Below are 27,081 nucleotides of genomic sequence, written 5' to 3' on the forward strand. Positions count from 1 at the left end.
AAAACAAATTGTCTAAGGATTAGCTTTAGTGAACTGGTCACTTCTGAAAGAAGGATGTCATGAAAGTGAGATTTACAAAAGTGTGTTACTCTAGTTTACTTACCTATGGCTAATCACCCAGGTTTTAATACCAGACTTTATTCTGCACTCCATTTCAATGATTGTGCTAAATAGTAATTTTTCCCAGTCAATTATGGTGGTAGGATTTTATTAAATGTATCTGATTCAACTCTAAAATGGGTCTTTTTTTCCCCCCTCGCCTTAAATCTCTTACCTTTATCTTGAGAAAAGCCTAGAAAGCTTAATTTGTTTTAATGTAAGTGTCTGTTGCCACTGTCTCACCCCTATTTGTTAGTTTTGCAGCAGGTGGAGGGGGGACTTCAGAGTTATAGTGTGGCTTGGCAAGAGGTATAAATGAGCAGTCCAAGGCAAACATTTAGTACCAATATTGTATGGCAATTTCCCTGCAACCCTAACCATGGTTGCCTAGAGTTATTGATCTAACTGCAGTAAGATAGATGCAGTCATGGGGAACTGATTTTAATCATTCTTATGCCTCAAACTGTCACAACAATATAATTGTGCACAATGAGTGTCTTGGACTTCATTTAGAATTAAATGCACCACCTATTCGATATTAAAGATAAACCATGGGTCAAAACCACAGCAGGAGCATTTTTCAAAATGAAATAGTACCTGAGAGCACTGCATATGAAAACTACAAAGACATGACAAAATAACAGGCATATAATGCAATGGACCATGCCCACTGCCTCTGGCACACCATAGTTGAGAGACACATCCACAGTTATAGAATTTAAGCACAACTACATGATAAAGAGATGCAGTTACTTCAATGGTCAAGTTCAAACAAAGCTGCTGCCACTTCTGTTTGCCAAATTCACATTCCTTAATCCTTTAGGCTTTGTGAAGGCTACAAATACAAAGCCATGATTTGTTTTTATCACAAGAAGTTCACAAAAGGTTCAAATGAATTTCAACAGCCCATAGCTGTATCATTTTAATAAAGTCCAAAAAAAGATGCAAAAATTAAGCACTGGGCAGTCCTTTTATTACAGAGCAAGATAAAATGGATCACAGTGAATCATTAATCAAATACTTTATTTACAAGTCTAATATAAGCAGTGACATATTACAATATCCACTATTGTAAAAGATGCAAAAGATTCTTACCAATAAAACTTAAAAAAAAAAACAAAAGCAGGGTCTGAAACTCAAGGTTTTAATATAAAAAGTCCCGAACAAAGATATACTGGAATTCCAGGCCTCAATATCTTCCAGCTTCTTCAGATCAAGTCCGCAACTGGAGAGAAACAAATTAAGTTAGTCAATGAGTACAGTAAACTACTAAAATATAAAAAGTTTTAGAAGCTCAATTGCATGTGTTTAGTTTTGACTTCTTAAGACAAAGTGGATTTGTATACAAATTTCCCAAGCTATGGTAGAGCTTATATAAGCAGTCCAGATCCTAGACAACTATAGCCCTGTGTGTTTATAGGCATTTCACCTCAAGCATAAACAAAACCAAAAAATCAAACTGCAAGAAAGGATCAGATCACCTTGCTACTTAAAATGAGCTGAAGGAAAAACCCAGAAGACAGGGGTACCTTAAGGTTCTGAATTTAGACTGGTTCAAATAAATGTTTGCTACATGTTTTAAAAACAAATACATTATAAACTAAACCCAGTCTTGGGAAAACTGCCACACCTGGAAGACAAAAGAAACCCACCTCAGAGAAAAACACACAAGGGTAGAAGAACCTAATAAACCACTGTACCCCTGCTCCCTAACCACTGCACTGCAACCAAAATCAAGCAGAAAGTTACCGTTCATCGGCATCTCGTCAATCTGCGTTGAGTAGTACTGTTCAATGTCCCGAAGGATTCGGATGTCATCGTTCTTGACAAAGTTGATGGCAACACCCTTACGCCCATAACGCCCTGATCGTCCAATTCTGAAAGGTAAGGAGGTGCATCAGCTCCATGTTCAGGGCAAAGTTATTGAAAATAACCAATGAACAGACCAAAATGTCCAGTTTCATTTTAATATTCATGAAGAAAGAGTCCAGATGAGCACATAAGTGCATCAAATGAATAACATCTGGTTCACACGATGGGCTACCTAAGGCCAATTCCATGATGAGGTAGAAGCCATTCCCCAAGACTGTAATGGCTATTTAAATATGCCACCTGACACTCAATTATCAAGGGACAATACCTGTGAATGTACAATTCTCTGTTGTTGGGCAGATCGTAGTTGATAATCAGGGACACCTGGGGCACATCCAGACCTCTGGCCCAGACATCTGTGGATATGAGAACTCGGCTGAAAAAGAAAAGACATGGGTTAAAAACACTCTTCTACACCTAAGACTGGTTGACCGAGTTTTGCCCAGTGCTTTGAGGGTAGCTTAAACCTAAAGCCACAATAAACCTATACTAATCGAACCAAAAGTAGGTTCTATTATTTGAGATGACTGCCTCACAAAAAAAAAGAAGCAAAGTCACCTTTTAGATAGGTTACATACTTTAAACCAAATACACATTCCCCTGACAGGCATCGGTTAGGCAGACCATCTTGAGGAAACTAGCAAAGTAACTTCTTTACATGCCTTGCACCCGATCTGAACTCTTTCATGATGGATTCTCTCTCCTTCTGTGGCATGTCTCCATGCATCGAGGACACTGTGAAGTTGGCCTCCCTCATCTTCTCGGTCAGCCAGTCCACCTACAGTTACGACAAAAACAAGACCACAAAGAGAGTCAGTACCATATACAGGAGTCTACAACTAAAATGCAGCTACTGTTTTGTACTAACAAGGTAATGTTAAAAATGAAAGAAGCAGATGCCATTCAAGTACCCCCAGCTGTCTGTGAGATTTTCATTATGGGGACTGTTGAAAGAGACCAAGCAACGACTCTCTATCACTTCCGATTCCCCCAGCACTTGCACAGTCCTGGCTTTGGTGGGAAAGGTTATGGTACAGTAAGGACTAACTTCCACTTGATCGATTACCAATTTAAAATCAAACCCTTCCCTTTTGCCATTTCTGTCCATACACCTTTCCAGACCTAAGTATACCCCACCAATAAGTCTAACTGAAGCCAGAGTTTCATGGCCACAAATTGTAATCCAACCATCATTTATTCTGAAAACTATCTGAAATCTAAGATTTAACTGGACCAAAGTGTGCTCATGACCTCTGTAAAATACTGCACGAAAAACTAAAATGTGACAAAATGCCACTGTTTCCAATCCAAAACATGTCCACTAAGCTGTTCTGCTCTTCAGAAAAGCACAAACCTTCCTCTTGGTGTTACAGAAAATGACAGCCTGCGTGATTGTCAGAGTGTCATACAGGTCACACAGCGTGTCGAATTTCCATTCTTCTCTTTCCACAGCCACGAAAAACTGCTTGATGCCTTCTAGTGTCAACTCATCACTGAAATAAGGGCAAAGGAAAAGAAACTCAATTAATATATGAGCTAAGAGATACGTAAAGTAGTCAATTTACTTGTGAGCAGCTTTACAGCAAGACCCAAAATATGAACCCATTAAGACGAACTAAAAAAAAACTTCCTTGGTGCAACAAATTTAAATCCGGAGAGCTCTTACCGTTTGACCAGGATTCGGATGGGGTCCGTCATGAATTTGTTGGTCATCTCCAGGATTTCATGTGGCAACGTGGCGCTGATCAGACACACCTGTGTAGCAGGTGGCAGGTATCTGTACACATCATAAATCTGCTCTTTGAAACCTTGAAAAACAGAAAAAATAGGTTTATGTTACCATTTAAAAACCAACATTTAACACTCGATTTCAGGAAGGCCTTAAAAACCCATCTAAACAATACTGATACCCATCTATGTACATTCCTCTCAGTGTCAAGGCTTTCTATACAGGTACACAATACAATAAACCCTACATGTGTCCGAAGTGCTGTAAATAAAAGTAATTTGTTAAAAGGGATATTTGTCTTTACAAAACCATTATCCACCAAAACTGAAAATTTGATACCATTCAGTCATATAAACTGAATGCATCCGACATTTGAAATACTCTGAATTAGGAAATTACCCACATTTTGAAAATCTACATATAACTAAGACTGGAGCATTGGGTAGCAGGTGCTGCTGGCAAGAATACAAAAAAAGGAACACTTTGTTGATGCAAGGTTCACAAAAGGGAAAGAGCAGCATCACTCTACCTTTGTTCAACATTTCATCGGCTTCATCAAGAACCAGCATCTTGATAGCACGGGTTCTCAGGCTCCTCCTGCGGATCATGTCTGTTGAAAGCAGCAGAAGGCAGAAACATCACAGTGAGCACCACACAGCCGGAGGCCAAATCTGAAGCCAAAAACGGTTTACAAGATGCATGCAACCCGTCGTACTTAGGACGGACGTGCTTCTGCAAAAACCAAGTCTGGAGTAATTCATGCGTTCATTACCAAACACGCGTCCTGGGGTCCCTGCAACAACGTGCTGTCCGTAATCCAGCTTCCGGATGTCCTCGCCGACATTTGTCCCACCGATGCAGGCGTGGCACTGCACGTTCATGTAGTCGCCCAGAGCCAGGAGGACCTAGCGAGGATTTCAAACGAAAGTGACGGCTCCGACACGACGCTCAATTTCCCAATTCACACCGATTGAATGGAGCCCCTGTACCCACATAACCGGACACTTGAGCCTGCAGCCCATGAACACGCTAAAGCAGGGGCTGAGAGGCATTCGAGCTTCCACTTTCTTCAAAGAGACATTACCCAAGAGGCTGAGGGCAGGATGGAAGGCGGCATTAAACTTCACTGGGAAGTTACACAGAAAAGGCTTCATTTGAAGAGGTGTTATCACAGGTCTAACTTCCAGCAAACATGTTTATCGTTCTGGAAAAGATCTCATTTACGGGGGAACCGCAGTCCCAATCCCAGTTATTAAACCCCAGTAACAAGGTATAGAAATGCTACAGAATCTTACAAATTGAGCACAAAATCTTGAAAAAACTGAAAGTCACCATATTTTTGCCGACCCCTGGTCTTGCCACGGGCAAGAGTGCGAGTTCCCGTGAGCTGGGACGTGAAGCAGCCCTTCCTGCTCACTAGTCACTGTAACGACTAGTGTAACGTACGCGCGAACAATTACAGGTGGTGATATACCTGTATATATACCTGCCTGTGATATAAATAGAAGATTTTACAAGTTACTGTGTCCATTTTACTTTTATTGTGGTTTGAAACGCACTTATCAATGCTGATTTTTTCTAACCCTGAAATATAAAAACAGTGTTGCAGTTCTTCTGCAAAAGACTCTCATGCATCATGCACCACAAATTATTGAACAACATAAGAATCTGGGGCTTCAGAGAGAAAAGACGAAGATAAATCAGGAAATCCAACCTTTTGTATTTGCCCAGCCAATTCTCGGGTTGGTGCCAAGATGAGTGCTTGTGTTTCACGAACCTACGAAGTTTAGAAACAATTGTGAGGCACATTTAAACTGAGGCAGGAAGACAATGTGGCATTACATGTCATTTCTGGTAGATGCATCACTCATCTACCGATGAAAACATCAGCTGTTACAGTGTACAACAATCATCAAAGCAATCTAGACATTTAAGCAATTCCACATATTGATGTGCAAACTTATACCGAAAGCTCTTTTCCCCATCTTCACGGGTTCTACTTAAAACTTCCAACAGTCACACCTCAAGGCTTGACAGCCAGCTGTTTGACATTTGTACATCTCCCACTCATGCATAAAGACCAAGATATTGGTGTCAAACAGTTAATCTACAGTCTGGAATGCCAATTGCACATTACAGAACGGAACATTCATAGTTCAGAGAGCTGCAGTCAACAGCTGAGGTAAAAAAGTGGGACACTACTAAAATACCTATTTCTGTATTTGATGAGCAAGTAGTAAACAAAGACAACCAAGGAATCAGATGAAAAATGGTCAAATTCTCAATGGCGCGATGCACAATTATTCCCTTCACCATACACGTTGAGATTTTTTTTTTTTAAACTGCACTTTTCTCCCCATCAGCTCCGCCAATACCCTCAAAGGCACGAAATAAAAACACAGCTTTACCTGAATATCCAAGCACTGCAGTACGGAGATACAGAAAGTTGCCGTTTTGCCCGTGCCAGACTGAGACCTGGAATGAACAAAAAGTCAGGTTTTCAACACCCTGCTCCAAACAGGATCGGCATGCAGACTAAACGTCTTCTTCAACGCTGAGCTTACTGTGCAATGACGTCTCTTCCTTTGATGATCTGTTTAATCGCTCTTTGCTGGATAGCGGAGGGTTTCTCGAAACCTGTATAAAAAACATGAAACCAACACAGAACTCTATTAGAACAACGATCTCGCCAGGGAAGGCAGACTCAGGAGCGAAAACACAAACAGCTCCGCCTCCATTAACGACGTTCTTAATATTTAGCCTACTTTTCCCAATGGTAAACTACAATGAAGCATTTAACACCTCAATAAAAGCTATGAAAAAAATCGAAATATGACCTTGTAGTCAAACCGTCTGCGCATTTCTAGAAGCTTTAATTAATGCGTGCCCATCTTCGTAGGCTTTCAAAACTGAACAGGCCCCAGCCTTATCCCCGGCTCACCGTAAGCGTAGATGCCGCGGAGGAGGTCTTCCCTCAGGCCCATCGTATCAAAGGTTGGAGTCACATCCACCTCCTCGCTCGTCTCGAACTCCACTTTAGTCATGTCTTCCTCCTTCAGGAGTCGTTTCCTAACCGGTGCCGGGGCGGCTGCCATATCGAGATGGGATACAAAGGAACACCTAAAGTCAAGACCAGGAACGATACTTTTCGGGCGCCGACAGCAGGCCAAACTGCAACCAAGAGACGCGTGCTAAATGACGCTAAAAAAGGGTCCAACGCAGGTAGTGACGTAGGCTGTGGAACGGAAGTCAAGTCCACCGTCATGTGACCAGAGAGCCACCAACCCGCTAACATTAGCGTTCGAGATGAACTAATCACTAGTCTGATGAGCGTATGAGGACGCCATCTTGACTAGGTACATGCACGGTGCTTCACGGTCACCGCAACAAGTATATAACAATTTCGTCGATTTTCTCTTGAATTTTCCACTCTTGATTACAGTGTTTAAAAATGAAACTCTTATGAAAATAAAATAATAAAAACGTTGTATATACATAAATGATATTTATATGGAGTTCAAATGATTACATTTTTTTTTCAGTATATGGAAGGTAGCTATACAGTACACGGTTCAATTATGTCAATGGACGTTCGTTAAAAAATCATTACATTTTTTAACGATAGTCTAATTATGCAGCATTCTAAATGATCTTGGGTACTGTATGTACAACAGGTAATAATTTTAATTATACCTGCTAAAAAAAGTAATTCTCCTAACATTTCATTAGCTGTGTGACTATTATCGACCTTTCATGTGTTGTCGTTTTTTCATTTTAATACATTAACCAGAACAAGCAAAAAACAACCACTTATCGGAACCACAATAACTGCCTAACGAGGCAGGTGGAGAGGAGTATGGGGATGCACTGTGTAGCCTTGCATCGTATATTTCACGCACAATATACGTCACCTCATGTTAAGATCTATAAAAGTGATCGACCCTTTCAGCCATGAAATGTTAATACCGATGGTAAGCGGTGAGCAACAACAAAAAATAATCTCGGACTTTCCTATATTTTTGTGCTACAAAGGCTCCGCATCCGGTCTGTGGACAGCACTTTCCCAAAACGCCACACGGGGGACCCCGATCCACATCACTTTATCGTCATTCGTGACGTTTGTCACAACGTCTAGTTGAAGATGTAGGTTAATGTCTGGCAGAAATCCTGAAAAATGTCAAAGCGGTACAACGTGCAGAGATCTTAAGACCTTAATGTGGGGGTAAGGGACCCACGTCACCCACCCATGAAGTACAGTGCTAGGCCCGTTTATAATAATAATAATTCCTTGCATTCCTTGCATTTTATGAAGCACTTTTCATCCCAAAAGGACTCCAAAGCCATTAACAGATAGTAGGCCCGGAATGGCTGAAGTGGTGCACTCACCTGGATGATACGTGACAAGCCCCACTGCACAGCAGATCAGGAGAAGTGAGAAATTGCTTTACCAGCTGAACTAAATTTGCTGAAATTTGTGTAGGTCAGATTGTACAATTGTACATTCCACCCAGAGTGGAATGTAGCCTAGACACTGAGGTTAACATGTGCCTGGGGTCTTTAATAACCTGGGTTTAATGTTTTACTGTAAGATGGCACCATCTACATCATTGTTCTGTCATCACGCTGACACTGTAATTACAAAATCTGCTTCGGATGTTGTTTTGCATTCTCGAGAATGTTTTTTTTTTCTCAGTCTTTGTTAAATCACGAGAAGTTTCAGACCTGTGGAGCAGGGTGGTGCAAGCTGTTGGGTGACTCAGTCAGATCTAGCCCACTAAGTAAGCAGAGACCGCTGAAGACAGAAGTCAGAGATCTGTGGTCTGAGGAATAAAGGTCACAAACAGTACACATCACCAGCATAAAACCCCCCAGTGCCATCAGACTGGCTAGTTTGTGCCAGAAAGGTGTCAGAAAGAAAAGTGATTTGATAAATGTGTGTCTTCTTTTGAGCTAGACCATTGGCAAAAATCGTTTGTTGTTCTACAATGTTGAGAGTTTTCTGGGCTGCACAGATACAGGTCTGAAGTTCAGGTTGGACCCATGCTTGAGAGTTCAATCTCTAAAGGTTCTGGATAAAGAATTAAAATAGGTTTGCAGTGTCACAACATAAAAAACCCGTCTATCTTGTGCATTGGCACTAATATGACTAATGACATACAAAACTGGCCTCATAGAATGACAGTGTATGTTTTTTTTTATTTTTTATGTTTATTTCCTTCTGCTACATACATGGCTGTACACTTTACAAAACAGGTTGAACTCTTTATTTTTTTTTCAAAGCTAAAGCACCACACATTCCATGTAATACTCAGTGCTCTGCAACATATTTCATATCTACATACGTTTGTAAAAATGAGCAAATTCAAGTTTAAAAAACGGCAAAAGAAACATCTAAAATTGTGCTTTTTTTTTCTCAGTCAAGACTGTGATACAATAGTATACAAGATAAGTCTTTCTCACAGCACTTGACAATCTAACATGCAGGTAACAGGATCTACTGTCTCTTTCTAAAGAGAAGAAACGCTGTCTCCTAATTGAGCAGAGAAACATGCATTCTCGTGCCTTTCAAGTAAGGCAAGGGCCACGCAGATCTGAACTTGGGTTTGCAGGTACATCACAAGTCATAATCATAAAAGTAAAAACCAATAAATAAGTAAAGAAGTGAAGCAAAACCGATAACTAAACAATTTAGAATACTAGGTGTACATGGAGTGCTGGTCGTTAACATAGTTCAGTGTCAAGACAGGCAGTGCTCTGCAGCTGGTGGATTCTCTCCTGCCATCTATCATCACAGTGCTGCAGAGTGGACCGTTGGATGAAGCAGACTCTTCTCCTGGTTGCACTAGTTAAAAAGAACCTTTGCTCTGGAAAATATCAACTACAAGAAGGCATTCTTCAACAGGCTTTTTACGCCCTTTCCAAAAAAATTACTTTGATTATAGTCTGCAAACCCCTTGGTGCTGCTGATAGTAAGACATGATTCACTGATGGCTATTTAACGCTGGAATCTGGCAGTCCTCAATAACCCCCAACAAGACACCAAAGTATTCTAATCATTTACAACTGTGGGCTAGTACAGGTAATACTGGGACAAAATATTTAATAGGATGCACTTTAAGGTTCTGAAAAGGTGGGGTTTTAAGTGATAGAGTTAACACCTCATTCAGGAACATCTTGCCTCTAGTCTGGGTTCAGGGTAGCAACACTTGACGTCTACGAGGAACAGTTAAAATCATATTGGCACTGCAGCTGCTTCAACAGCTAAATCAGCTGAATATTTTCAAGGCTCACTGGACAGCATCAGGGTCACAGGCATTGTTCGGCAAGTGCATACACACTCTCGCAACACACCGTTCAAAAGCTAAACGAAAACGAAACGTCTTTATATTGGTGTTTATATTGTTCTAACCAAATTGTTCCTTTTTTGTTCACATATATATCTCTAATTCGCTCCAGTTAAGAAAGAGGTTAAGGACAATGTCCCTAAACAAACGAGACGATTCCTGGGACCCCTTTGAATTCCTCTGCATCAGTCCCTGGCTTTTTCCTGCCACTCCCCTCTCCTACCAGCAGACTGACAGAAATCAGATCTGGAGCTCAAAGTAAGGTAACAGGCTATTTTACAAAACAAAACACGTCGGACTGTGCACCCATTATTTCTCACAGTCTCAGTGGACTTGCCGACAGGCTACTTTTTGTGCTGCGGGAAAAAGACCTCAGAGCTGACACTGGCTTTGATTTTGTGTTGACCCTTGAGCCAGCTGGAAATCAGGTTTGCAAAACGGAGAGAGATGCCAAGCTGGATGTCTGGCTCCCTTAAACGCTGACAAAAAGCCAGCATTAACAGATGGTTGTATTTTTAAATTCATTTTGGCAATTCTAAATACTCCATACAAGCAGGTTCACCCCAATTGTTATTTTCAATTAAACCCTTACTGTACTTCGTTAAATAAGAAACAAACAAATTTGCTTTCCTGTATTATATATAATACAGTGTACTCTTTAAAGGGGTTGAGTTATCTCTATAGTGCCAAAATTATAATGAATAGCTGATCCGCGGCTCAGTCGTAGCCTGGCATTCAGTCCATCACACACCACTGGAAAATGTGTAGTTCAGGAGGGGTTTAATTGTGACTATACCAGGGTGGATTCTCTAAGATGGCAAACAGGCCTGCTATACGTAAAGCTCCAGGTGAGCTTCCTCTGCTGTAACGAGAACAGTACAACAAAGACGTGTAGGGCCTGCTGTGCAAGGTATGGAGATGTAGCAGATTCAAGTCAAAGAAAATGAGCAATGACAGCAGCGGGATGCACACTCTCTAGCCCTGTGAACTTTATAACACACAGTCATCTTTTCTGCAGATGGACAGAAGGCCTTTGTCGGCGCCGAAATGTTGACAGTGTCTAATAAACATCCTCAGAGTAGAGAGTGTGCGTCCTGCTTGTCTCGGTGCTTTGATTGATACCCATCAGAAGCCATTTCAGTAACACTGGGTGTGCTTTCTCCTCTTTTTTTTATTTTAAATAGCAAATCATCTGCTCTTGTTCTGTTGTTGCATTGCATTGTGTTTCTCACTATGTTTTCTGTGTTCCACGGGACACTGGCGTATAGTTTCTCCCTACATAATGACAGATGATCAGATTACCACGCATGGCCCATTGTTTACCAGAGTGGCCACAAGTCTGGAATGTGTCTAGTTTAAATAACACTCAAACCCAGCCAGTGCCGTTAATGCTGTATTCTCCTTCACCAGGGCCAGTCAGGGTGGGAAAGAGGCCAGCTGTTGGTGGTTTTGTACTGCTTAGGAGAATCACAATGGAGCTCTACCACCTGCCAGTCTCCTGTTGTAAAGAAAAGGGATTGTTCTGGAGCATGTGACGTGGCACCCTAACCACAGTACTTCACAGTGTGCGTTAGCCAGGTGTCTTTGAAGTGGACTGTTCAATTCCACAATGACCTCTGCCTGAAGATGTGCCTTTTTTCTTTGCAACACTACACTAGCTGATTAAAACAAATTTAAGCAAAAAGACTTCCAGAACATCACACAGAAGTATTTCCACTTCAAGGTGAGACGACATTAATTCCTTTAAGGTAGACTTATATTGGGGCTTATTCTGAACATTACTTTCCAGCTTGGAAAAGCCAAATCAATCATGATTATTCTAATGTTTGATAGAAACATGGCTGTCATTGTGTCTTATCCTAGTGCATTACAGATCACTGTTTATTAAAGATCCCCAATGTAACTATTTTCATTTCAAGGGTCTCTCCATCTCAAAGCGCAGTATGACTGGAGAACATTTAAGTGGCCAAAAATTTGGATGTGCATTAGTCAAAAGCCAAGTGACTTTCAGAAAATCTCAAAATACCTTTACAGGACTTAAATCAGCAGGCTCGAGTCTTATATCTGATCACATTTAACAGGGAGCAGAATGTGGTCTCTCTGAAATGTGATTTCTTTTAGCTATGTGATTGAAGAGATGGTTATAGAGGACAGAAAACAGGAGAAGTGGAGGAGGCTCAGTCTGTAATAGTCTCACAATGCAATCAACAAGCATGCAAATGTAAGAGCAGCTGCAATGGAAATAGTCCAAATCATAATACTAAAAGGTAGCTGTGCCCTTTTCACAGTAATTGCTCAGATTAGTTATCAGTCAATTATAAAAAAAAAATCAACTCGGCATAAAAATCTATTGCTGACAATTAGGAATTTTAACTTAAATACATTGTACCAATATTTTAACGAGTAGGAATATGTCAAGAAATTAATGTACCTCATAAAAAGGAAAAAAAAGGTCAGGCACAGCCGGGGAGAAAGGATTCCCCTGTGCATCTGTTAAAATCTAGACCTGATTTTCAGCTGCTCCCTTGATTGTCCTGAATCTGCCTTATCTTGCAAAGTCTCCCCACCCCCCATTACCAACCACATTTCATCTTATCTTGGGATTCAACTCCTGTTCTGGAACGCCACTGTCTCGCTCGTGTTGTGTATTGTTTTAAAGCACTCGGGAGTATTTTCTTCTTCTTGTGTTTTCTTGCCTGAGGCCCATGGAGAAAGTCTAGTCGTTTGAAACAAAAATCTCTCTTTAGGCAATGAGCGACGCTGTTCTCTACTAATAAGCATAACGAACCTAAACGAAACACAGACAACCAAACGACACCAGCGACTGGACTGATGCGACTCCTGCAGTCACCAAACTGAGGCGGCTTTTAACGGGGGGGCCGACTCAGAACTCCTCCTCGGCTCCTCGTTAACTCCTGCGTGTGGTCAAGGTGCTGGGCGCTCAGGAAGCCCAGGCTCGCTGCTCGGCCCGGCGGGGGCCTCAGAGGATGGTGCAGAAGAACTTCTTCTCCCGGAAGGGGTTCTCGGAGGCTGGCACCGGCACGATGAGCGGGTCCTCCCGGATGTGGGCGTCGCAGTACGCCATGAGGTCCGCCGCCGCCTTGGACACCTGCGGGAGAGACCGCACGGGGGGAATAAACGCACGGAACGCTTCCATCCCGTCCCAGATCCCTGTCCTGGAGTGAGGGAAGCCTGCCTGCCGGGTACTGCCGGCGTCACGCTCCACAGCTTTTCCTAGAATTTTCCGTCGTAGCCTTCATTTACATAATCGTAAGAAAATCACAGCGAGTTGTAGAGAGTCGCAGCTCGCGCCCGTGACCGTCAGCTGTGTAGTGTGACACCCCCAGCGATTCAGTCATAGCGCTCTTAACAGCCCCTACGACTCTGCAACTCGCTACGACAAAATCAAACTGGTGGGCTCTGTAAGACTGGTGTCTGCGACAGTCAACAGCCAATGAGCGCTCAACATGGAAGTAGAATGCGTGCAATGCCCACAATCAGTGAAGAACAATGGTGGTCAAACCGTATTGTCCACAACCAAACAAATGTGGTCTATCTTGTGTTTTTCGGCGTATCCCCTTCTTTTTTCTCGTCACAAAGGAGAGCACAGGCTACAGCAGAGGCAGCAACTGCCTGCTTGTTCTCCATGTTGTTTGTTTACTTTCGTGCAGGTGCTCCTCTTGTGCTCCACGGTGATTGGCTGCCGGAATGAGGCGACCTTGCGGTTCTTTCGCGGCGCAACAAGAGATTTGGAACCATGATGAAAAGTCGCGAGGGAATCGTGTGATTAGGCACCCCCTGCGATTCCTAGTCGTATAACTTGACACCCTCTAGGACAGGAAAGGCAGCCAGATTCAGCAACTGCAGTCGTTAAATCTCACATGCTCTCTGATTAGAAGTCGTGTCGAGTCGCGTAGTGTGACGCTGGCATAAGCAAACAAAAGGGTTCAGAATGGGCAGGGCGGCTGCCAGGGCAGCCTTTGAAAATATTAAGAAGATTGGCTTTAGAAAAAAATATAATAACAACAAAACATTTACTTTCTAGATCTGTAAACTGGGAAATTCCACATCTGCAATGACCACCTGGAGAGTACCCATTAATACAGCAGGGCGTTTCACTGAAGCAGAGCACCTTTGCTCAAGGGCATTCCCACCTGAGATCTGAGCTCATAAAACTACAGTTACAAGTCCAGACCCCTAACTAGTGCTCCACATACACAGTCCAAAAAATGCAGTTTTATTTTTCAGTCACACAAAATTAATGGGACCTTTTGTTGTCACGACTGTGGATCCTTTTGGTTTTCTTCTTAATTAAGATCTTAGCTGCAACACAGCTTGGCACTGAAGTTTGAACAGAACCTAATTAGCTTTGCAACAACCACAATATCCAATGGTAATGCACCCTTTGTGGACGCAGTTTTGGAGAGTCTTGCAAAATGAAAATGATAATAATACTGATACTGTGAATCAAAAACATGAAAAAAGGGCACAAGGTCAGAAGTGTGCATGATCACTAGTATCATTTCCAAAATTCACACTCCTGGGTGCACAACCAGAATCATATCTTTTGACTCTTAAGTTTTAAAGATGCATTATTAGATCAGTGGAAACCAGCACATGCAGAGTAACAATTACATTTTTAAACAGTTTGACATTACATTAAGTGGGAGAGGCCCCTGTGTAAAAAACAACTGAAGGGAAAGAGGAGCTCCTGAATTCAAACCGAAGAAGGAATTCTCTAAGTATAGAAAACTGCCTGTTTGTGACATCATACATCCCACACCCTTGAAGGTGATTTCAAGAATTCCTGGGAATTCTGTTATAGAGACCAACTATAGCAACATTCCAGCATTCTCAGTCACCGACTGCCTGTGGAAAGAGCCGTTCCACTGTGACATTTCAGATTCCGGAGTTAAACTGCGGAGAAAGGTGTGGAAGAGGGAGACAGGAGAGGGAGCTCACTGTGTGCGGAGCAGCCAGGGAAACACTGCTGGTGAGGGTGGGTGAGGAGTCTGAGTGTGAGCGAACTGGTGCTCACTGTTGGCTCAAGAGCTGGGCACGCAGACAACCAGACGACACCCTTCTTACAGAAGACATGAGTGACATAACTCTGTGAGTGGAGCTGAAGTCTTCACAGTGACCAACAATGTGACCAGACCATACTGATCGTCCGTCTCTCCACCAAAAGCACCTCCAGTTTCAAAAGCGAAATGCCCGACACAAGCTTAGTGTGGTTGTCGCGAACATTATTTTTAATGGACTGTTAGAAATGATGAGCCAGTGTTCCAGCTGCTGATGTGCCCTTTCGTTTCGAACTCTCGGGAGATGAAAATGCATCACGGGCGAGGAACGCCCTGCAAATACACAGGAAACACAGCTACCGAGAAATTCCTCTCTGAAATGTGCCACAGATTTTTTTTGCTCAAACCCTGTGTGGGAGGATGTAAAATGGAGTCTGCTCCTTGATGGATTCTGTTACCATGGCTCCCCAGCGCTTTTATTCCTATGCTTTGGTCATGTCACAGTTGGGTCAAAACCAACTTCGTCTGAAGCTCTCCCCATTTCTGCTAAACAATAACTCCGCACCTCTTCCCTCTTCCACTCAAGGAAGCATCAGTTTGGATCATATTGCTGGAAAAAGTGTAAGTGAAGCGCTCGTTCACTCCACTCTTGCTCTCCTGCTGACTCTACATGACTACCTATGTGGATTTGGTTTGCTACAGCCCTCTGTGGCCATGAGTGACAGCACCCCTCCTTCTGAGCTGGGCGGGCGAGACGATGTTGGCGCTGCAATGCCATCAATGACAGGGGGATCAGTGTTTATTTTTAGGGACCAGGGTGGGTTTAGAAATGTATGGGAATGGGCAGATTATTTGGGATGGGGGATTACTTCACGACATTGTTTCCTTTTAATTTTATGTTTAGCCTTCAATGGCCTGGGGGTAGAGTAGTGTGGTGGGAAAGCCTTAGGATTCATAACTGGCAGGTTGTGGGTTCGAGTCTCCGCTGCAGACAGTGGTACCATGAGTGAGGTATCGCACCCCAGTTGCTCCAGTCCACCCAGCTGTTTAAGTGGGAATGAGGTAATCCCTGCAATGGACCAGTGTCTCATGCAGGGGAATCACCTGCTCTCTATTCACCTATGCTCCAGAAACCAGGACTAGCTGTGGTATGGAGTTTATTCTGCTTTACCTGTTAAAAGCTTAGTCATGTATTACTCAATAATCCGAAGAACGTGGGTATCTCATCAAGGTATTACATCCTATAAGAAATTCAAATTCAGGATGTGTTAAGGTCCAATGAGCTATCCTATATAGTCCAGTGTTGCACCTAGCATTTGAGGAAATCCCATAAAACTGAACAAACGTACATTTACTGCAGCCAGAGAGACCTCCAAGGCAGTCCTGGAGAACGGCTATATATGTCTGACCTTGTTTTTTTTTTTAAACATTTATCTTTTCCACACGAAGCTTCAAACAAGCAACGCACGTGTCTGTCAGCTCAGGTGTTCTTCCGCTTTTAAAATCCGAAAGCCGAAGCTGGTAAAAAAAAAAAAGAATCAATAAACACGGATCTGCAGGAGTCTCTGAACTCACCGTGTCGTCTTTCCTGCTGCTACAAATGCGACTCTAGATCTGCTGCTGGTGCCTGGGCTGACATGTCATCTAGTTGGATGAGCTAGAATTATATGCCGCACCGATGGCGGTGAGGCCCTCTAATTACCACATATCTCGTTCCGCCATGCGATTGAGGAAATAATGAATACTCCTACCCGCTATCAGCTGAACATGTACTTTGTTCCTACAATCGATACCTCCTTCCACTGGCAGCCCCATAATTAGATTTAGAGATGAGCGGAAGAGGCCAGAGTCAGTTCTCCCTAGTAGAAAGACAGCGCCTGGCAGGGGTGTGTGTGTGTGTAGGGGGTTATTACAACTAAAGGCAAAAAGAAACTATTAAACTTGCTACACGGCACAAAACAGCTGAGACTACCTGAAGAAGGCAGCAGTCCTTTCCTGTAAAACAAGCCCCTTATCCCTGACTTCCAGTCTGGTCCAAATCCTAAATGGGCAGTTAGCCTTGTACAAGTTTTATTTTCCTGCAGTGATGTGCCACACAGTCTATAAATGAGAAAATGTGAAGGTATTCACTCCAGTCATATATATTTTGTTTTGCAGCTAAAATGTGAATAGTACCCTTTTAGAAAGAAAGAACAGGGTCTAAGCTAAAGTGGAGATTTTTTTTGTCCTTTGAAAGAACAAAAATAGGAAAAAAAAAGGCCAACGTGTAATGAAAAAATGATATACTTGTAGAATACTTTTCACTCTGGTAATTACAGTGCCCTTCCCCTGACACACAGGGTAATAGCTGAGGGAGATACACTGTACACCAGTTATGTAATTAAGGAGCTTTAAGATAATGTCACAGCCCTGGAGAGCAGGGTTCCAGTCAGTTTTAATAATGCTAGCAGCTTCATTAAGCATACAGCATCACGAGGCATCTTCTACATTCTTTGTAATAAACTGTGTCCGTATAAAATCAGTAAGGCACTCCAAGACAAAGAAACAACACTGAAAAAATATGAGCAGGATTTCTCTGTTCTGTTTCACCTTGCAGTGTTTCTAAACTCAAAGAGTTCATGTGACCAAGCTTCTACAATTCCATGTCTCTGAAATCAAGGTGTATCCATCCCCCACAAAATGAACTTCATATACAAAAACAGAGGGTAAAAAGATTTCTCTATAAAAACAGCATCGGCATGATAAACATCCTCAGACTGTCGGATGTACGTATTTTGTATCCAACCAATATTTAGTCCTTAGTCTTAATTTTTCTATAGCATTCATAAAACCATACCAGAAAATACAGGTTTGATCATTTCCATCTGTTTGTTTATTTGTGAGGAAATTGGATTCCTACCACTGACAGTATCTCTGTTGCATGTGCTTGATAACATAAAATATCAAAAACAGGACAGCTTGTCTTGTTGCAGTGTGCACTGAATAGAATGATCTTTGTTTTACTTGGATTTTCATTCTTTATAGACTTGGTTAAAGGCAAAACAAGTGCAACTATCTACCGATCTTTATCTCGGTGGCCTTCCTTTAGTTGTATCTCTTACACTGTTTATCAGGGTATCAAGCTGTGCTGTGTCCAGTAAAGTCATCACCTCTGTCAGCCTAATGGAGGTCTGCTCTCAGTGCTGCACAGACAGCCAATGTGACTAATGTCCTGGGATCAGTTCTTTCAAAACTTTGCCTTGTTCAGCTCACTGCAACTGGAACTGAACCTTCAATTTAGGAAAGGCTGAGTCCTTGTGGGATCTGATGTTACAGGAAATCGAAGGCGCGTGCACCCACTAGTAATCCAATAGCTGTAGATGTTTGCAAGACTAGACACTGATCTCTCATACAACAGAAAAAGAAGGGTGATTTGCCCACACACTGAACCGGTAACACAGCTGAGATCTCTTATTCACCCAACTGCAACATAGTTTAACATGTGAATAACCACAGTTAAAGTATTCTATTCACCTCATTCAAGTTGTTTTGTTTTCCAGAAACTGGGTTAGGTCTAGCATCAGAGTTACAATTAGCTGCATAAGTACAATTATAAGCGATATGCAGACCCCTGTGGTCTAGCAAATGGCCTTTGGCAAAACAAAGTAATCTGTAGGTGAAAGCTGGTCATCACAGGGCAGGGCAATTAGATTGACCATAACATTATTTGCAGCAACAGACAGCATGATCCATCTGCAATATTAGTACAAAATGTAGTAAAATAAAGTACAGAACTTAACTCAAATGGCCCATGAGAGCTGAATTGTTTTTTTAATGATACTTTTAAAAAGACAACATCTTTCCACTGAATTTGAAAATCACAGATATTATTACAGAATGTCAGCTTTCAAATGCAGTGTCCTCACTACTTATATGTGCACTCAGTCAGAAAGTGGCAGTACCTTCATTCTGTCCATACAGGCCTCCATCTTCAGCTGCTCCACTGCCTTCCTGGCCTGTGATATACTGGCTGTGCTGTTGTTGGCCATGCCGTCCTTCATTGTGGCTACCTAAACAGAGAAGATAACATCACAGACACACAGCTCGGTGACATCACAATCACAGAGCTCGGTGACATCACAATCACAGAGCTCGGTGACATCACAAAAACAGACACATCTCTGCAAGTTTGATTAATTAGTTGGACACAGCTCTCTTTGCTCTTCCATTTCTGGCACACAGTTATTAACGCCCTCTCTCTGCATGTCTTTGCCTGCCTGTAGGAGGCGCTGTAGGGGTGTGGGTGTGGGGGTGGGGTGCCTTATACTGAGGACCATGTGGTATAGGATCCAAGAGATGGCACGCCTGTGCACAACCTACATCAATTTACGAAACCGGACTTGGGCAAGCAGAGTTAGTGGGCATCACTGCTAGGGTCACTGAACCCTGCCCCAAGGACTCTGAAAAAAAAGGCTGATTGAAAATGTTGCCTAGGAAACACTCTGGAGGAAAGTCGCTGCAGGCATCAGGACAAGCAGACAAGCAGCAGCGGTAGAAACGAGAAACAAACAACGACAGACGCCGGGGACTGGATTCCATGACCATCATTCCTCTCCAAGAGCACGCACCGTTCCTCGCCGTCACCACCTCCGAGCGCTTCCCGCTCCGCACGAGTGCCAAGGAGCATTCCGTGGAGATCGAAACGAGTGCCAGCGCAACGTGCTGCATGCCGTCCACTCCAACGTGTCGTTGTTGAACGGCATAACAGCTGAAAGAGCCTCACAAAGGCGAAACAGAAGCAGCAGCCGGGTCACGCCACCTAGGCTTCACACTGACAGTGTTTTTCACAACTCCACCACGCGTCAGGCATTTAAGGCAACCAGCTCTTTACTGCGCAACATTTCAGGAGAATTTCAGAGGAAGATGGTTCTCATAGTAAAATGCTTTGAGGCCTGGGAGTATGGGAATTCCGGAGCACTTTAACTCCCAGGGGACACGTGATGCTGATGCAGCAGACAAGGAGCTGTTCAAGTGTTCCCTGTTCTGATGAAATTCAGTCATCACTTGTAACTGCCTCATATCTTGTTGGATGTTGTAATCATACAGTAGACAAATTCTCCTCTTCAGTGCTTATTACAAATTTCAACACACCCATTGTTACATACGTAGTTTATGTCACTACAACACCAGTAACCTAGAAGATACAAATCTAACACAAGGAAAATCAATGAATCAGAATTCTGCTACTTGGAAAATTATTAAAATGACTGGGTGCTGGGGAAAATGATTAAATTGGTTCACTCCCCTAAATGAGCGCCTGAGTGAAATAAGAGCCATCAGATCTCCAGAGGATCGGACTTCATGAACAAAGCCCTGAAAGGTCAGGGAAAGAGATCCTGTCATTGCTGGTTCTAAAATGCACGCTTGGAGAAAAGACCCTTCATTTACAGTTTAGATAAAATATTTTACACCTGAAACTGTGAATTTTAACTGGCTAGATCTGCATCTTTCCCCCCCTCTGAATGCTGTTGGGTCAAATACACAATTTTTAACAAAGTGAGGGTTCATTCTGCAGCTGACAGTAAAAAAGAAAGCACCTGACAGCACTTAGCTATCTTTGAAATTCAAGCAGCCTTTTGCCCTAATGCCTGTTAATGCAGCTCCTTGTGATCAAGGGACTAGTTTTCATAGTGATCCCTGTTCCAGTTTGCAGAGGCTCGCAGGCAAGCACACGCCTCACTTGAAATAATTCAGCCTCCGTGCCTGTGCTACTTTTAAACGCCTGTGTGGCGATATCAAGCATACAGGCTGCAAATGACTTTTAAAATTGCATTAACACAACAGGAGCAATTTTTAACACGGCGACTGAGTTGGCGCGTCACACTTGCCAGCTGTGTCGCACACAGGACCTCAGCAGCTTGTTTCAAGGGATCAATACAAGATGAGGAAGGTTCCTCTCTGAAAAAAACCCAACTGAAATCCCACATAATGCAAGTATGTGACAATCCTTCAGTTTTAATCTCTGGTGGCAGATATACTCTATGTGCGACAATCTTTAGGATAAGATTTGACATTAAATGTTCTAGGTTTTACACCAGTCCTTTCTTGCCTATAGCCATAAAAGCTGCAGGACAGCAATGGTGCCTGGAGCTTCTGCACTCCCAAAACTGCCCTACAATCCTTCCCCATCTGCCCAGGGTTTGGATCCAACCCAGAACACTAACAATTTACTTTCTCAATGCTTCCATTGAATCATGCAATATAATTGCATTTTCAAGCACATGTTAAATATAAGCATGGGCGTGTTTGCATGTGGCAAGTGCTGCATGTGAATTTAAAGTAGATGATTGGGGTGGGATTAAAAAGAAGCAGCAATTGTGGGAGTATTGGGCGGCATTGCTTTAGCAGATGGGAACCTAAGGCAGAGGAGCTGGTAAGAGAAGCTCTCGACTGACCATCATTTCTTGCTACCAGTACCCACTCATGTCAAAGACCAAATAATTATGAAGCTAGTTCACCAGAGTGAGCTCATCCAAGCTTGTTTGACACCTGCTGAGCTAAAACAGGTTTAATGACTGCACTGCCCCCCACTTGAAGAATCTCAGGAATTTCTTCCTCTGTAAGGTAGTGTGGGGAACCAGTGCGAGCTTCAAGCAGACACATGGGCTTGATTTCTCAGTCCATCGTCTCTTACAAACACATCACACCGAACTGGGGAAAAGCCTGCTGTGAAAAGGCTCCGTATCCTTTTGGGACCAAAAATTGTTACAATATTTTTTTTAATTAAAAATAAAATAACATTTCAGAGAAATGTTAACAATTGTATCTAATGGCACTTAGCCCCATGGTCACAGAACACAGCTCACACAGTCATAGGCTGACAGGCTTTTGTGTCAGAAGACAAAAAAAACCATGATCACTTCATCTCAGTGGTGCTTGTTTTTCACAACAATAGCTTGAATCTTGGCTCCTCCTGCTTCCTCATTAGTGACCCTCTTGGCTCAAGTTCAGTGAAGCCACAACACTACCCACATCCAAAAATCTGGAGGCCGCTTGAGCCAGAAGAGATTTGAGGAATCTGGATTCTAGGCCGTTCTTTTGTAGGCTTCTCTCTACAAGAATTACTTGAAACCTACAACACCTTCCAGGCCAGATTCCCTCTACTGCAGGACAGTCACACCTTGCTGTCCAACCCCCATGTCTTGCAGACAATCAAAGTTTGGTGAGTTCATGCGAAGAAGAAAGGTCGTTCATTCTACAGTTCTCATGTCAGAGGTCCCCCACAGTGCCTTAATGCTGTAACCTCTCACAATCCCACAAAAATAACTGGCTTTCCTCAACATCCACCTGACATCTCCGGCAAACCTGCTGGATGCAGACTGGGCAGCCTCAGTGTTGACACGCAGTAACATTTCTATGCCAGCAGCACCACTACAACGCCGATCAGCTGGAGGAGTGAGAAACTGAAATTCAGGGGGCAACGTGAGGATGGCGACATTACAGGAGCAGAATCTAGCCAGGACACCAGGATTAATATCCCAGCTCTTACGAACACTGTCAGGGCATGTTTAACAACCAAGCAGCTTGGTTGAGCTCATTGTCTCATTTGAAGGAGAGGATTTAGAGATCGGTTGGAACAAAACACCCTGAAGGACTAGAAATTCTTCATTTCAGTCAATGATTTGCTTAATGAATCAATAACCTAAAAGCGTTCCAAGTGATTTAGGGTGTAATATAAACCCAACTGGGCTGAGTTTCTCCAGAAGCACTCAGAACCACTGTCTCTGGACTCCTCATTGACCCCACTTTTTCAAGCAAATGAAAGAGCAGTTCAGGTTAAGGTATCACACATCACATGAAGTCATTTAGTTGCCTGCATGCTTATTTTGTGATTATGTAATGGCAGACACAGGAAGGGTACATTATCACACTCATCATTTTAGTCATCTGCCCCTACAAATGACAGGCTTTCCTGAAACACAGAACAAGCTGATGGATGAACCGGGTGTCCAGGTGTCCAGAGGTTAGAGGTCATGTGTGGACAGAAGTATAACTGAGATACTGTGCAGGAAAAACACAAGGTATATATAAGATAAATTAATCTAAACATTAAATAAGAGTTCACGCAGATGACTTCATGTAACCCAACGGCATGGAAGTATATTAAAAGATTGTTTGGAATTCACATTTAATTGGTGTGATAATGAATTATTAAAACATTCGATTTATTTCATTTATAACTAATTTAATCCCTTAAAATCATTCAACATCTTGATCAATTTCAAACACACCGAAGTAAAACACACCAGCGACAATTTGTGCTCCCACTCGGAAATACGACTCCCGTGAAACCGAGCAATGTGATTGGACAGACCGAGCCTTATATTTTAAAACGTTTGTGTAGCGACGTTATACGGCAACCTGACAGTACCTTTACAAAGGCAACATAAAACAAGTACACAACACTGTTCCGTGCGAAACGTGCTGTAGGAATAGGAATTTCATTATGTTTGCAACACGACAAATAAAATCTCCTTCGCGTTTGCAGACGAGCTATTTTAAAGCAGGTAATTCATCTTTTGGCGAAGCCGCGGTCGGCTACAGTACAGTATGAGGATCTTTATTATGCACGAGGGGTGGGGGTTCGAATAAATCTTTAGGGAGGACGAAATGAAATGTTGAAAAGAAACGTCTTTGAGGGGGGCGCGTCTAGATGTCTTCAAAGACGGAATACATCGATAATTTTTAAATATACGTGAGAGAATCCACAATACACATTCCCCCATTTCTTCATACATCCACGAAGGCTCCATTTACCTACTACTAGAGGATGAACTAGCAGCACTACGACTGTACCCTCCAAAAGGGCATTACAATTTTCTGAGGAGCCTCTTCATGTCGTACAGTAATTATATGGGTCAACCAGCACTGCCAGTCAAATCTAGCACCTCAATGTAGCGCTACCAAGGCACAACTTACAGTGGAGATATTATATATATATATTAAAAACGTAATCCAAAAAGGCAAAACCCAGTAATTGACTCACTGCCATTGTTTTACCGAATTCCAGTCTCCAGCGCTCAACGTGAACATTTCATTGCTGTTTGATCTCTCCGCGAAAAATCGGTATATTTTCACCTTCTACTTGCTTGCTAAATAGCTAGAACCATGTTTGTTCTTCGCTATAGGTGTTAACCTTGCAGAGTAGGCATTATTCCTTCGTATTGCATTGAGCGTGTCACGGACATAAGGACGCACTTGAAAGAAAATCAGTTAAGCATCACCTACCTGCACGGAGAATTGCCCGGTATTCAGAAATCAGGACCGATTTCACCTACAAAGGATCAGCAGAATCAGAACTAGGGGGCGAGAGGACTCGCATCCAGTTAAAACACAGCAACGAGACGCACTCTAGCCAGTTACAGTGGAAGCAGACTCGATAATAGCCAATTTTGGTTCTTCGGCATCGTGCTGTTATTAAAGCGATTTTAAGAAACCTTCGCCTGTGCTCTCTGAATGCACGCAGGCGTCCTGTGAATAGACACAGATCTCGGATTCTGAGAAATGCACCCCCCGGTCTGGATCAGCACTGCCGGGTTTGGAGAGATGATGATAAATGCAGTTGGGGGAAGACCTGCTCCCTAGGACGAGGGGAATGTAGGGCACGGAGGGGTGTATCTAGCCATTAGACACCCAGAAACGAAGGCTGTTCTTGCTAATGGGCAAGTAAAACGATTTGTGAGGATTGCGTTGGCAATCGTGGACGCTGGCGCACAGGGGCTGTCAGAAACGGTTTCGTTTCGCCCAGATTCTCCGACACCGACCGGTTGTGCGCCTCCCCGCCCTTCCCTAGCTACAGGAGTGTGAACATGGCATCCGCTGCATTTTGATTGTGCCTCGCTCAACCGGCCCTCATCGCAGCACGGTGCTCTGGGGACGGAGAAGGCTTCCCTGCTTAATTTTACATCACAGTTTTGCATCACTGGGTCTCCCAGTTGGTCCATCTTGAAAAGTGAGTTACGGTCGTAGGATTCATCAGGAAAAAAAACCCCGAAGCTGTCGCACTGCAATATTTAGCTGGTCTTAGAGGCAAAATATCTTTGTAAAATATGATCCATGTTTAAAAAATGCGGTGCCAAATTACGAATCGGAAGTGTACAAACCGACTAATTTATCTTGCTTCATCTGTTCAATGTGAGCATGATAGCGTATTTTTTTAAAGATGTAATGCTTCTACCTAAATAGATCTAGCATAGCAGTATTTTCAATTAACAGGCAATCACAAAAACATTGCCCCCCACTGATAATTTGCTCTTATGTTGTAAATTTACAACATAAATAAGTTGATGGTCAAGCTGTATCTTCACAGGATGACCATCCTAATTGATTTGTAAACACCAGTCTTGTTCTTCATTATATTTCATTAGTTATTATAAAAGGGCTTGATCAAAACAATAACATATAGTTTAAGGTTTAGGTTTATTTTCTGCTTGTTTACTAATTATACTAATTATTAAACGTATACTAATTCGTATACTAATTCATTTGGTATTCCATTTTTCCCCTGTAGATGGAAATTTGTCATGTGGTATTGTGGGGAAAAGAAGCATTCATATATCTAGAAAGAGCTACCGACTTCCAATGTAGCCAGGAGAACTCATGCACAAGTCCTGCCATAAAAACGGAGCTGTTTGTACAATTACAGCTGGTGATACTTTACATTATTTTTGTCATTCTAGTCTCACCCTGTAATTATGCCACCACTATCAAGGAGAGCTCTTTTGCCTTTTATTTGACCTTTCACAATATTTTGAAAATGTTTTGATAGAATAGTGATTACATAGTATAGAAAAGGAAGAATGTACATATCATGACAATTTTTCATGACAGACCAATATCGGTAAGCATTTATAAACAACTACTGTATGTACACCGTGCTGATCTGCAGAGGCTGAGAGTGCTTACAGCAAGCTGTGCTGTCCCTTGGAAGAGATTCTAAGATTTATCACTCTATGCTAAGATGTATAATCATCAGCATCTACCTTAGGTATACCAGTTGGCAAGCGCTGTGCTATTCTAAAATAGACAAAAAAATTAATAGTTGCTGCAGTGCAACATGTAACAGCATATTAAATTAAATGCACAGACTGAAAAACTTACACTTGTAAATTTCCTGGACATCCTCATTGACAATCTCAGGTCAAGTGCACTCGGGAAAGCAGTCTTCCGGCAGCTCTGCTACAGGGATGAGGAAGATCTGGCGATCTCCATCAACACAATGATAAAGCTCACATGTACTCCTGCAGGACCCGTTTCCCTTGGGGCTCTACAGTCTCTTCACAGGGGACTGTTGGCAGCCCAGAACCGATCCTTCCTTTACAAAAAATAAAAGCCTGGTACATAATTGATGTGCTGGGACATCTGTCCTCCCTTTCCTCGATGCAAATTCCCAAAAATTACAACCATGTTCCAAGAATAGTTTTAAGTGTGATCAGCTGACAAAAATGCAAGCTAATTAGAGTACGTTAATCTTAACGGTTCAAGTAAAAAAAAAAACAATTCCCAAACAATTTAAATGCCAGATACAATGGGGTTTTTTTTTTACACGACCTGAATAATTTGTCAGTAAACAAGATTGCCTGTGGATGTTGCCCGTGTATATACAGTAGCCGAGCCGCGGCGCAGTCCCTGCACATCGGGCCGTGCGTTACAGCGGCAGTTTCCCTGTGGCCCAGGGCTGGGCCGAGCGCGCTTCACGCATGTACGAGCAACTTCCAATCTGGGACATTGGTGTCCCCACGAGAAAGGGATAATAAGAGCACAGGGGATTTCTTTATGATTCTCGTCCATGCCGCTGTTTGATTGGATTTTGCGGTCTTTTTTCAAAACAATTTCTTTGAAATCTCAGATTCTGATATACCATAATCTAATAGCCCGGAGCTCTAACCTTAATTTCAAAGACTGAGCCACACATTTTACGCGTTTTAAAGTAACAAAACACAACTAATGTACTGTATATATCATGCATATTCTATAC

The 27,081-nt window shown here is 42.5% G+C and overlaps 2 protein-coding genes across 4 annotated transcripts; both read right to left on the reverse strand.

The window, feature by feature from the left end:
• Positions 1 to 1,050: 1,050 nt before the first annotated feature.
• eif4a3 (eukaryotic translation initiation factor 4A3) lies at positions 1,051 to 6,925 on the reverse strand. Its single transcript, XM_006638555.3, has 12 exons — positions 6,642 to 6,925; positions 6,265 to 6,337; positions 6,109 to 6,175; positions 5,415 to 5,477; positions 4,473 to 4,605; positions 4,230 to 4,310; positions 3,638 to 3,779; positions 3,326 to 3,464; positions 2,634 to 2,749; positions 2,240 to 2,347; positions 1,849 to 1,976; positions 1,051 to 1,324 (listed from the first exon to the last, which is right to left on the reverse strand). Exons 1-12 carry the CDS (start codon positions 6,793 to 6,795, stop codon positions 1,308 to 1,310), a joined length of 1,221 nt encoding a protein of 406 aa, XP_006638618.1. The 5' UTR covers positions 6,796 to 6,925; the 3' UTR covers positions 1,051 to 1,307.
• A 1,951-nt stretch (positions 6,926 to 8,876) lies between these two features.
• Positions 8,877 to 26,355, reverse strand: LOC102693247 (guanine nucleotide-binding protein G(I)/G(S)/G(O) subunit gamma-4). 3 transcript variants are annotated; one of them, XM_006638541.3, is made up of 3 exons: positions 26,205 to 26,355; positions 19,007 to 19,114; positions 8,877 to 13,153 (listed from the first exon to the last, which is right to left on the reverse strand). In XM_006638541.3, the coding sequence occupies exons 1-3, from the start codon at positions 26,229 to 26,231 to the stop codon at positions 13,025 to 13,027; spliced, it is 264 nt and encodes an 87-aa protein (XP_006638604.2). In that variant the 5' UTR covers positions 26,232 to 26,355; the 3' UTR covers positions 8,877 to 13,024. The 3 variants fall into 3 exon arrangements, with proteins under 3 accessions (XP_006638604.2, XP_069036023.1, XP_069036022.1); XM_069179922.1 differs by lacking the exon at positions 26,205 to 26,355 and adding an exon at positions 24,329 to 24,916 and having other exon boundaries at positions 19,007 to 19,110; XM_069179921.1 differs by lacking the exon at positions 26,205 to 26,355 and adding an exon at positions 24,091 to 24,111.
• Between the last annotated feature and the right edge of the window lie 726 nt (positions 26,356 to 27,081).

This window comes from Lepisosteus oculatus, chromosome 17, assembly GCF_040954835.1.
Source record: "Lepisosteus oculatus isolate fLepOcu1 chromosome 17, fLepOcu1.hap2, whole genome shotgun sequence".
NCBI lineage: Eukaryota > Metazoa > Chordata > Actinopteri > Semionotiformes > Lepisosteidae > Lepisosteus > Lepisosteus oculatus.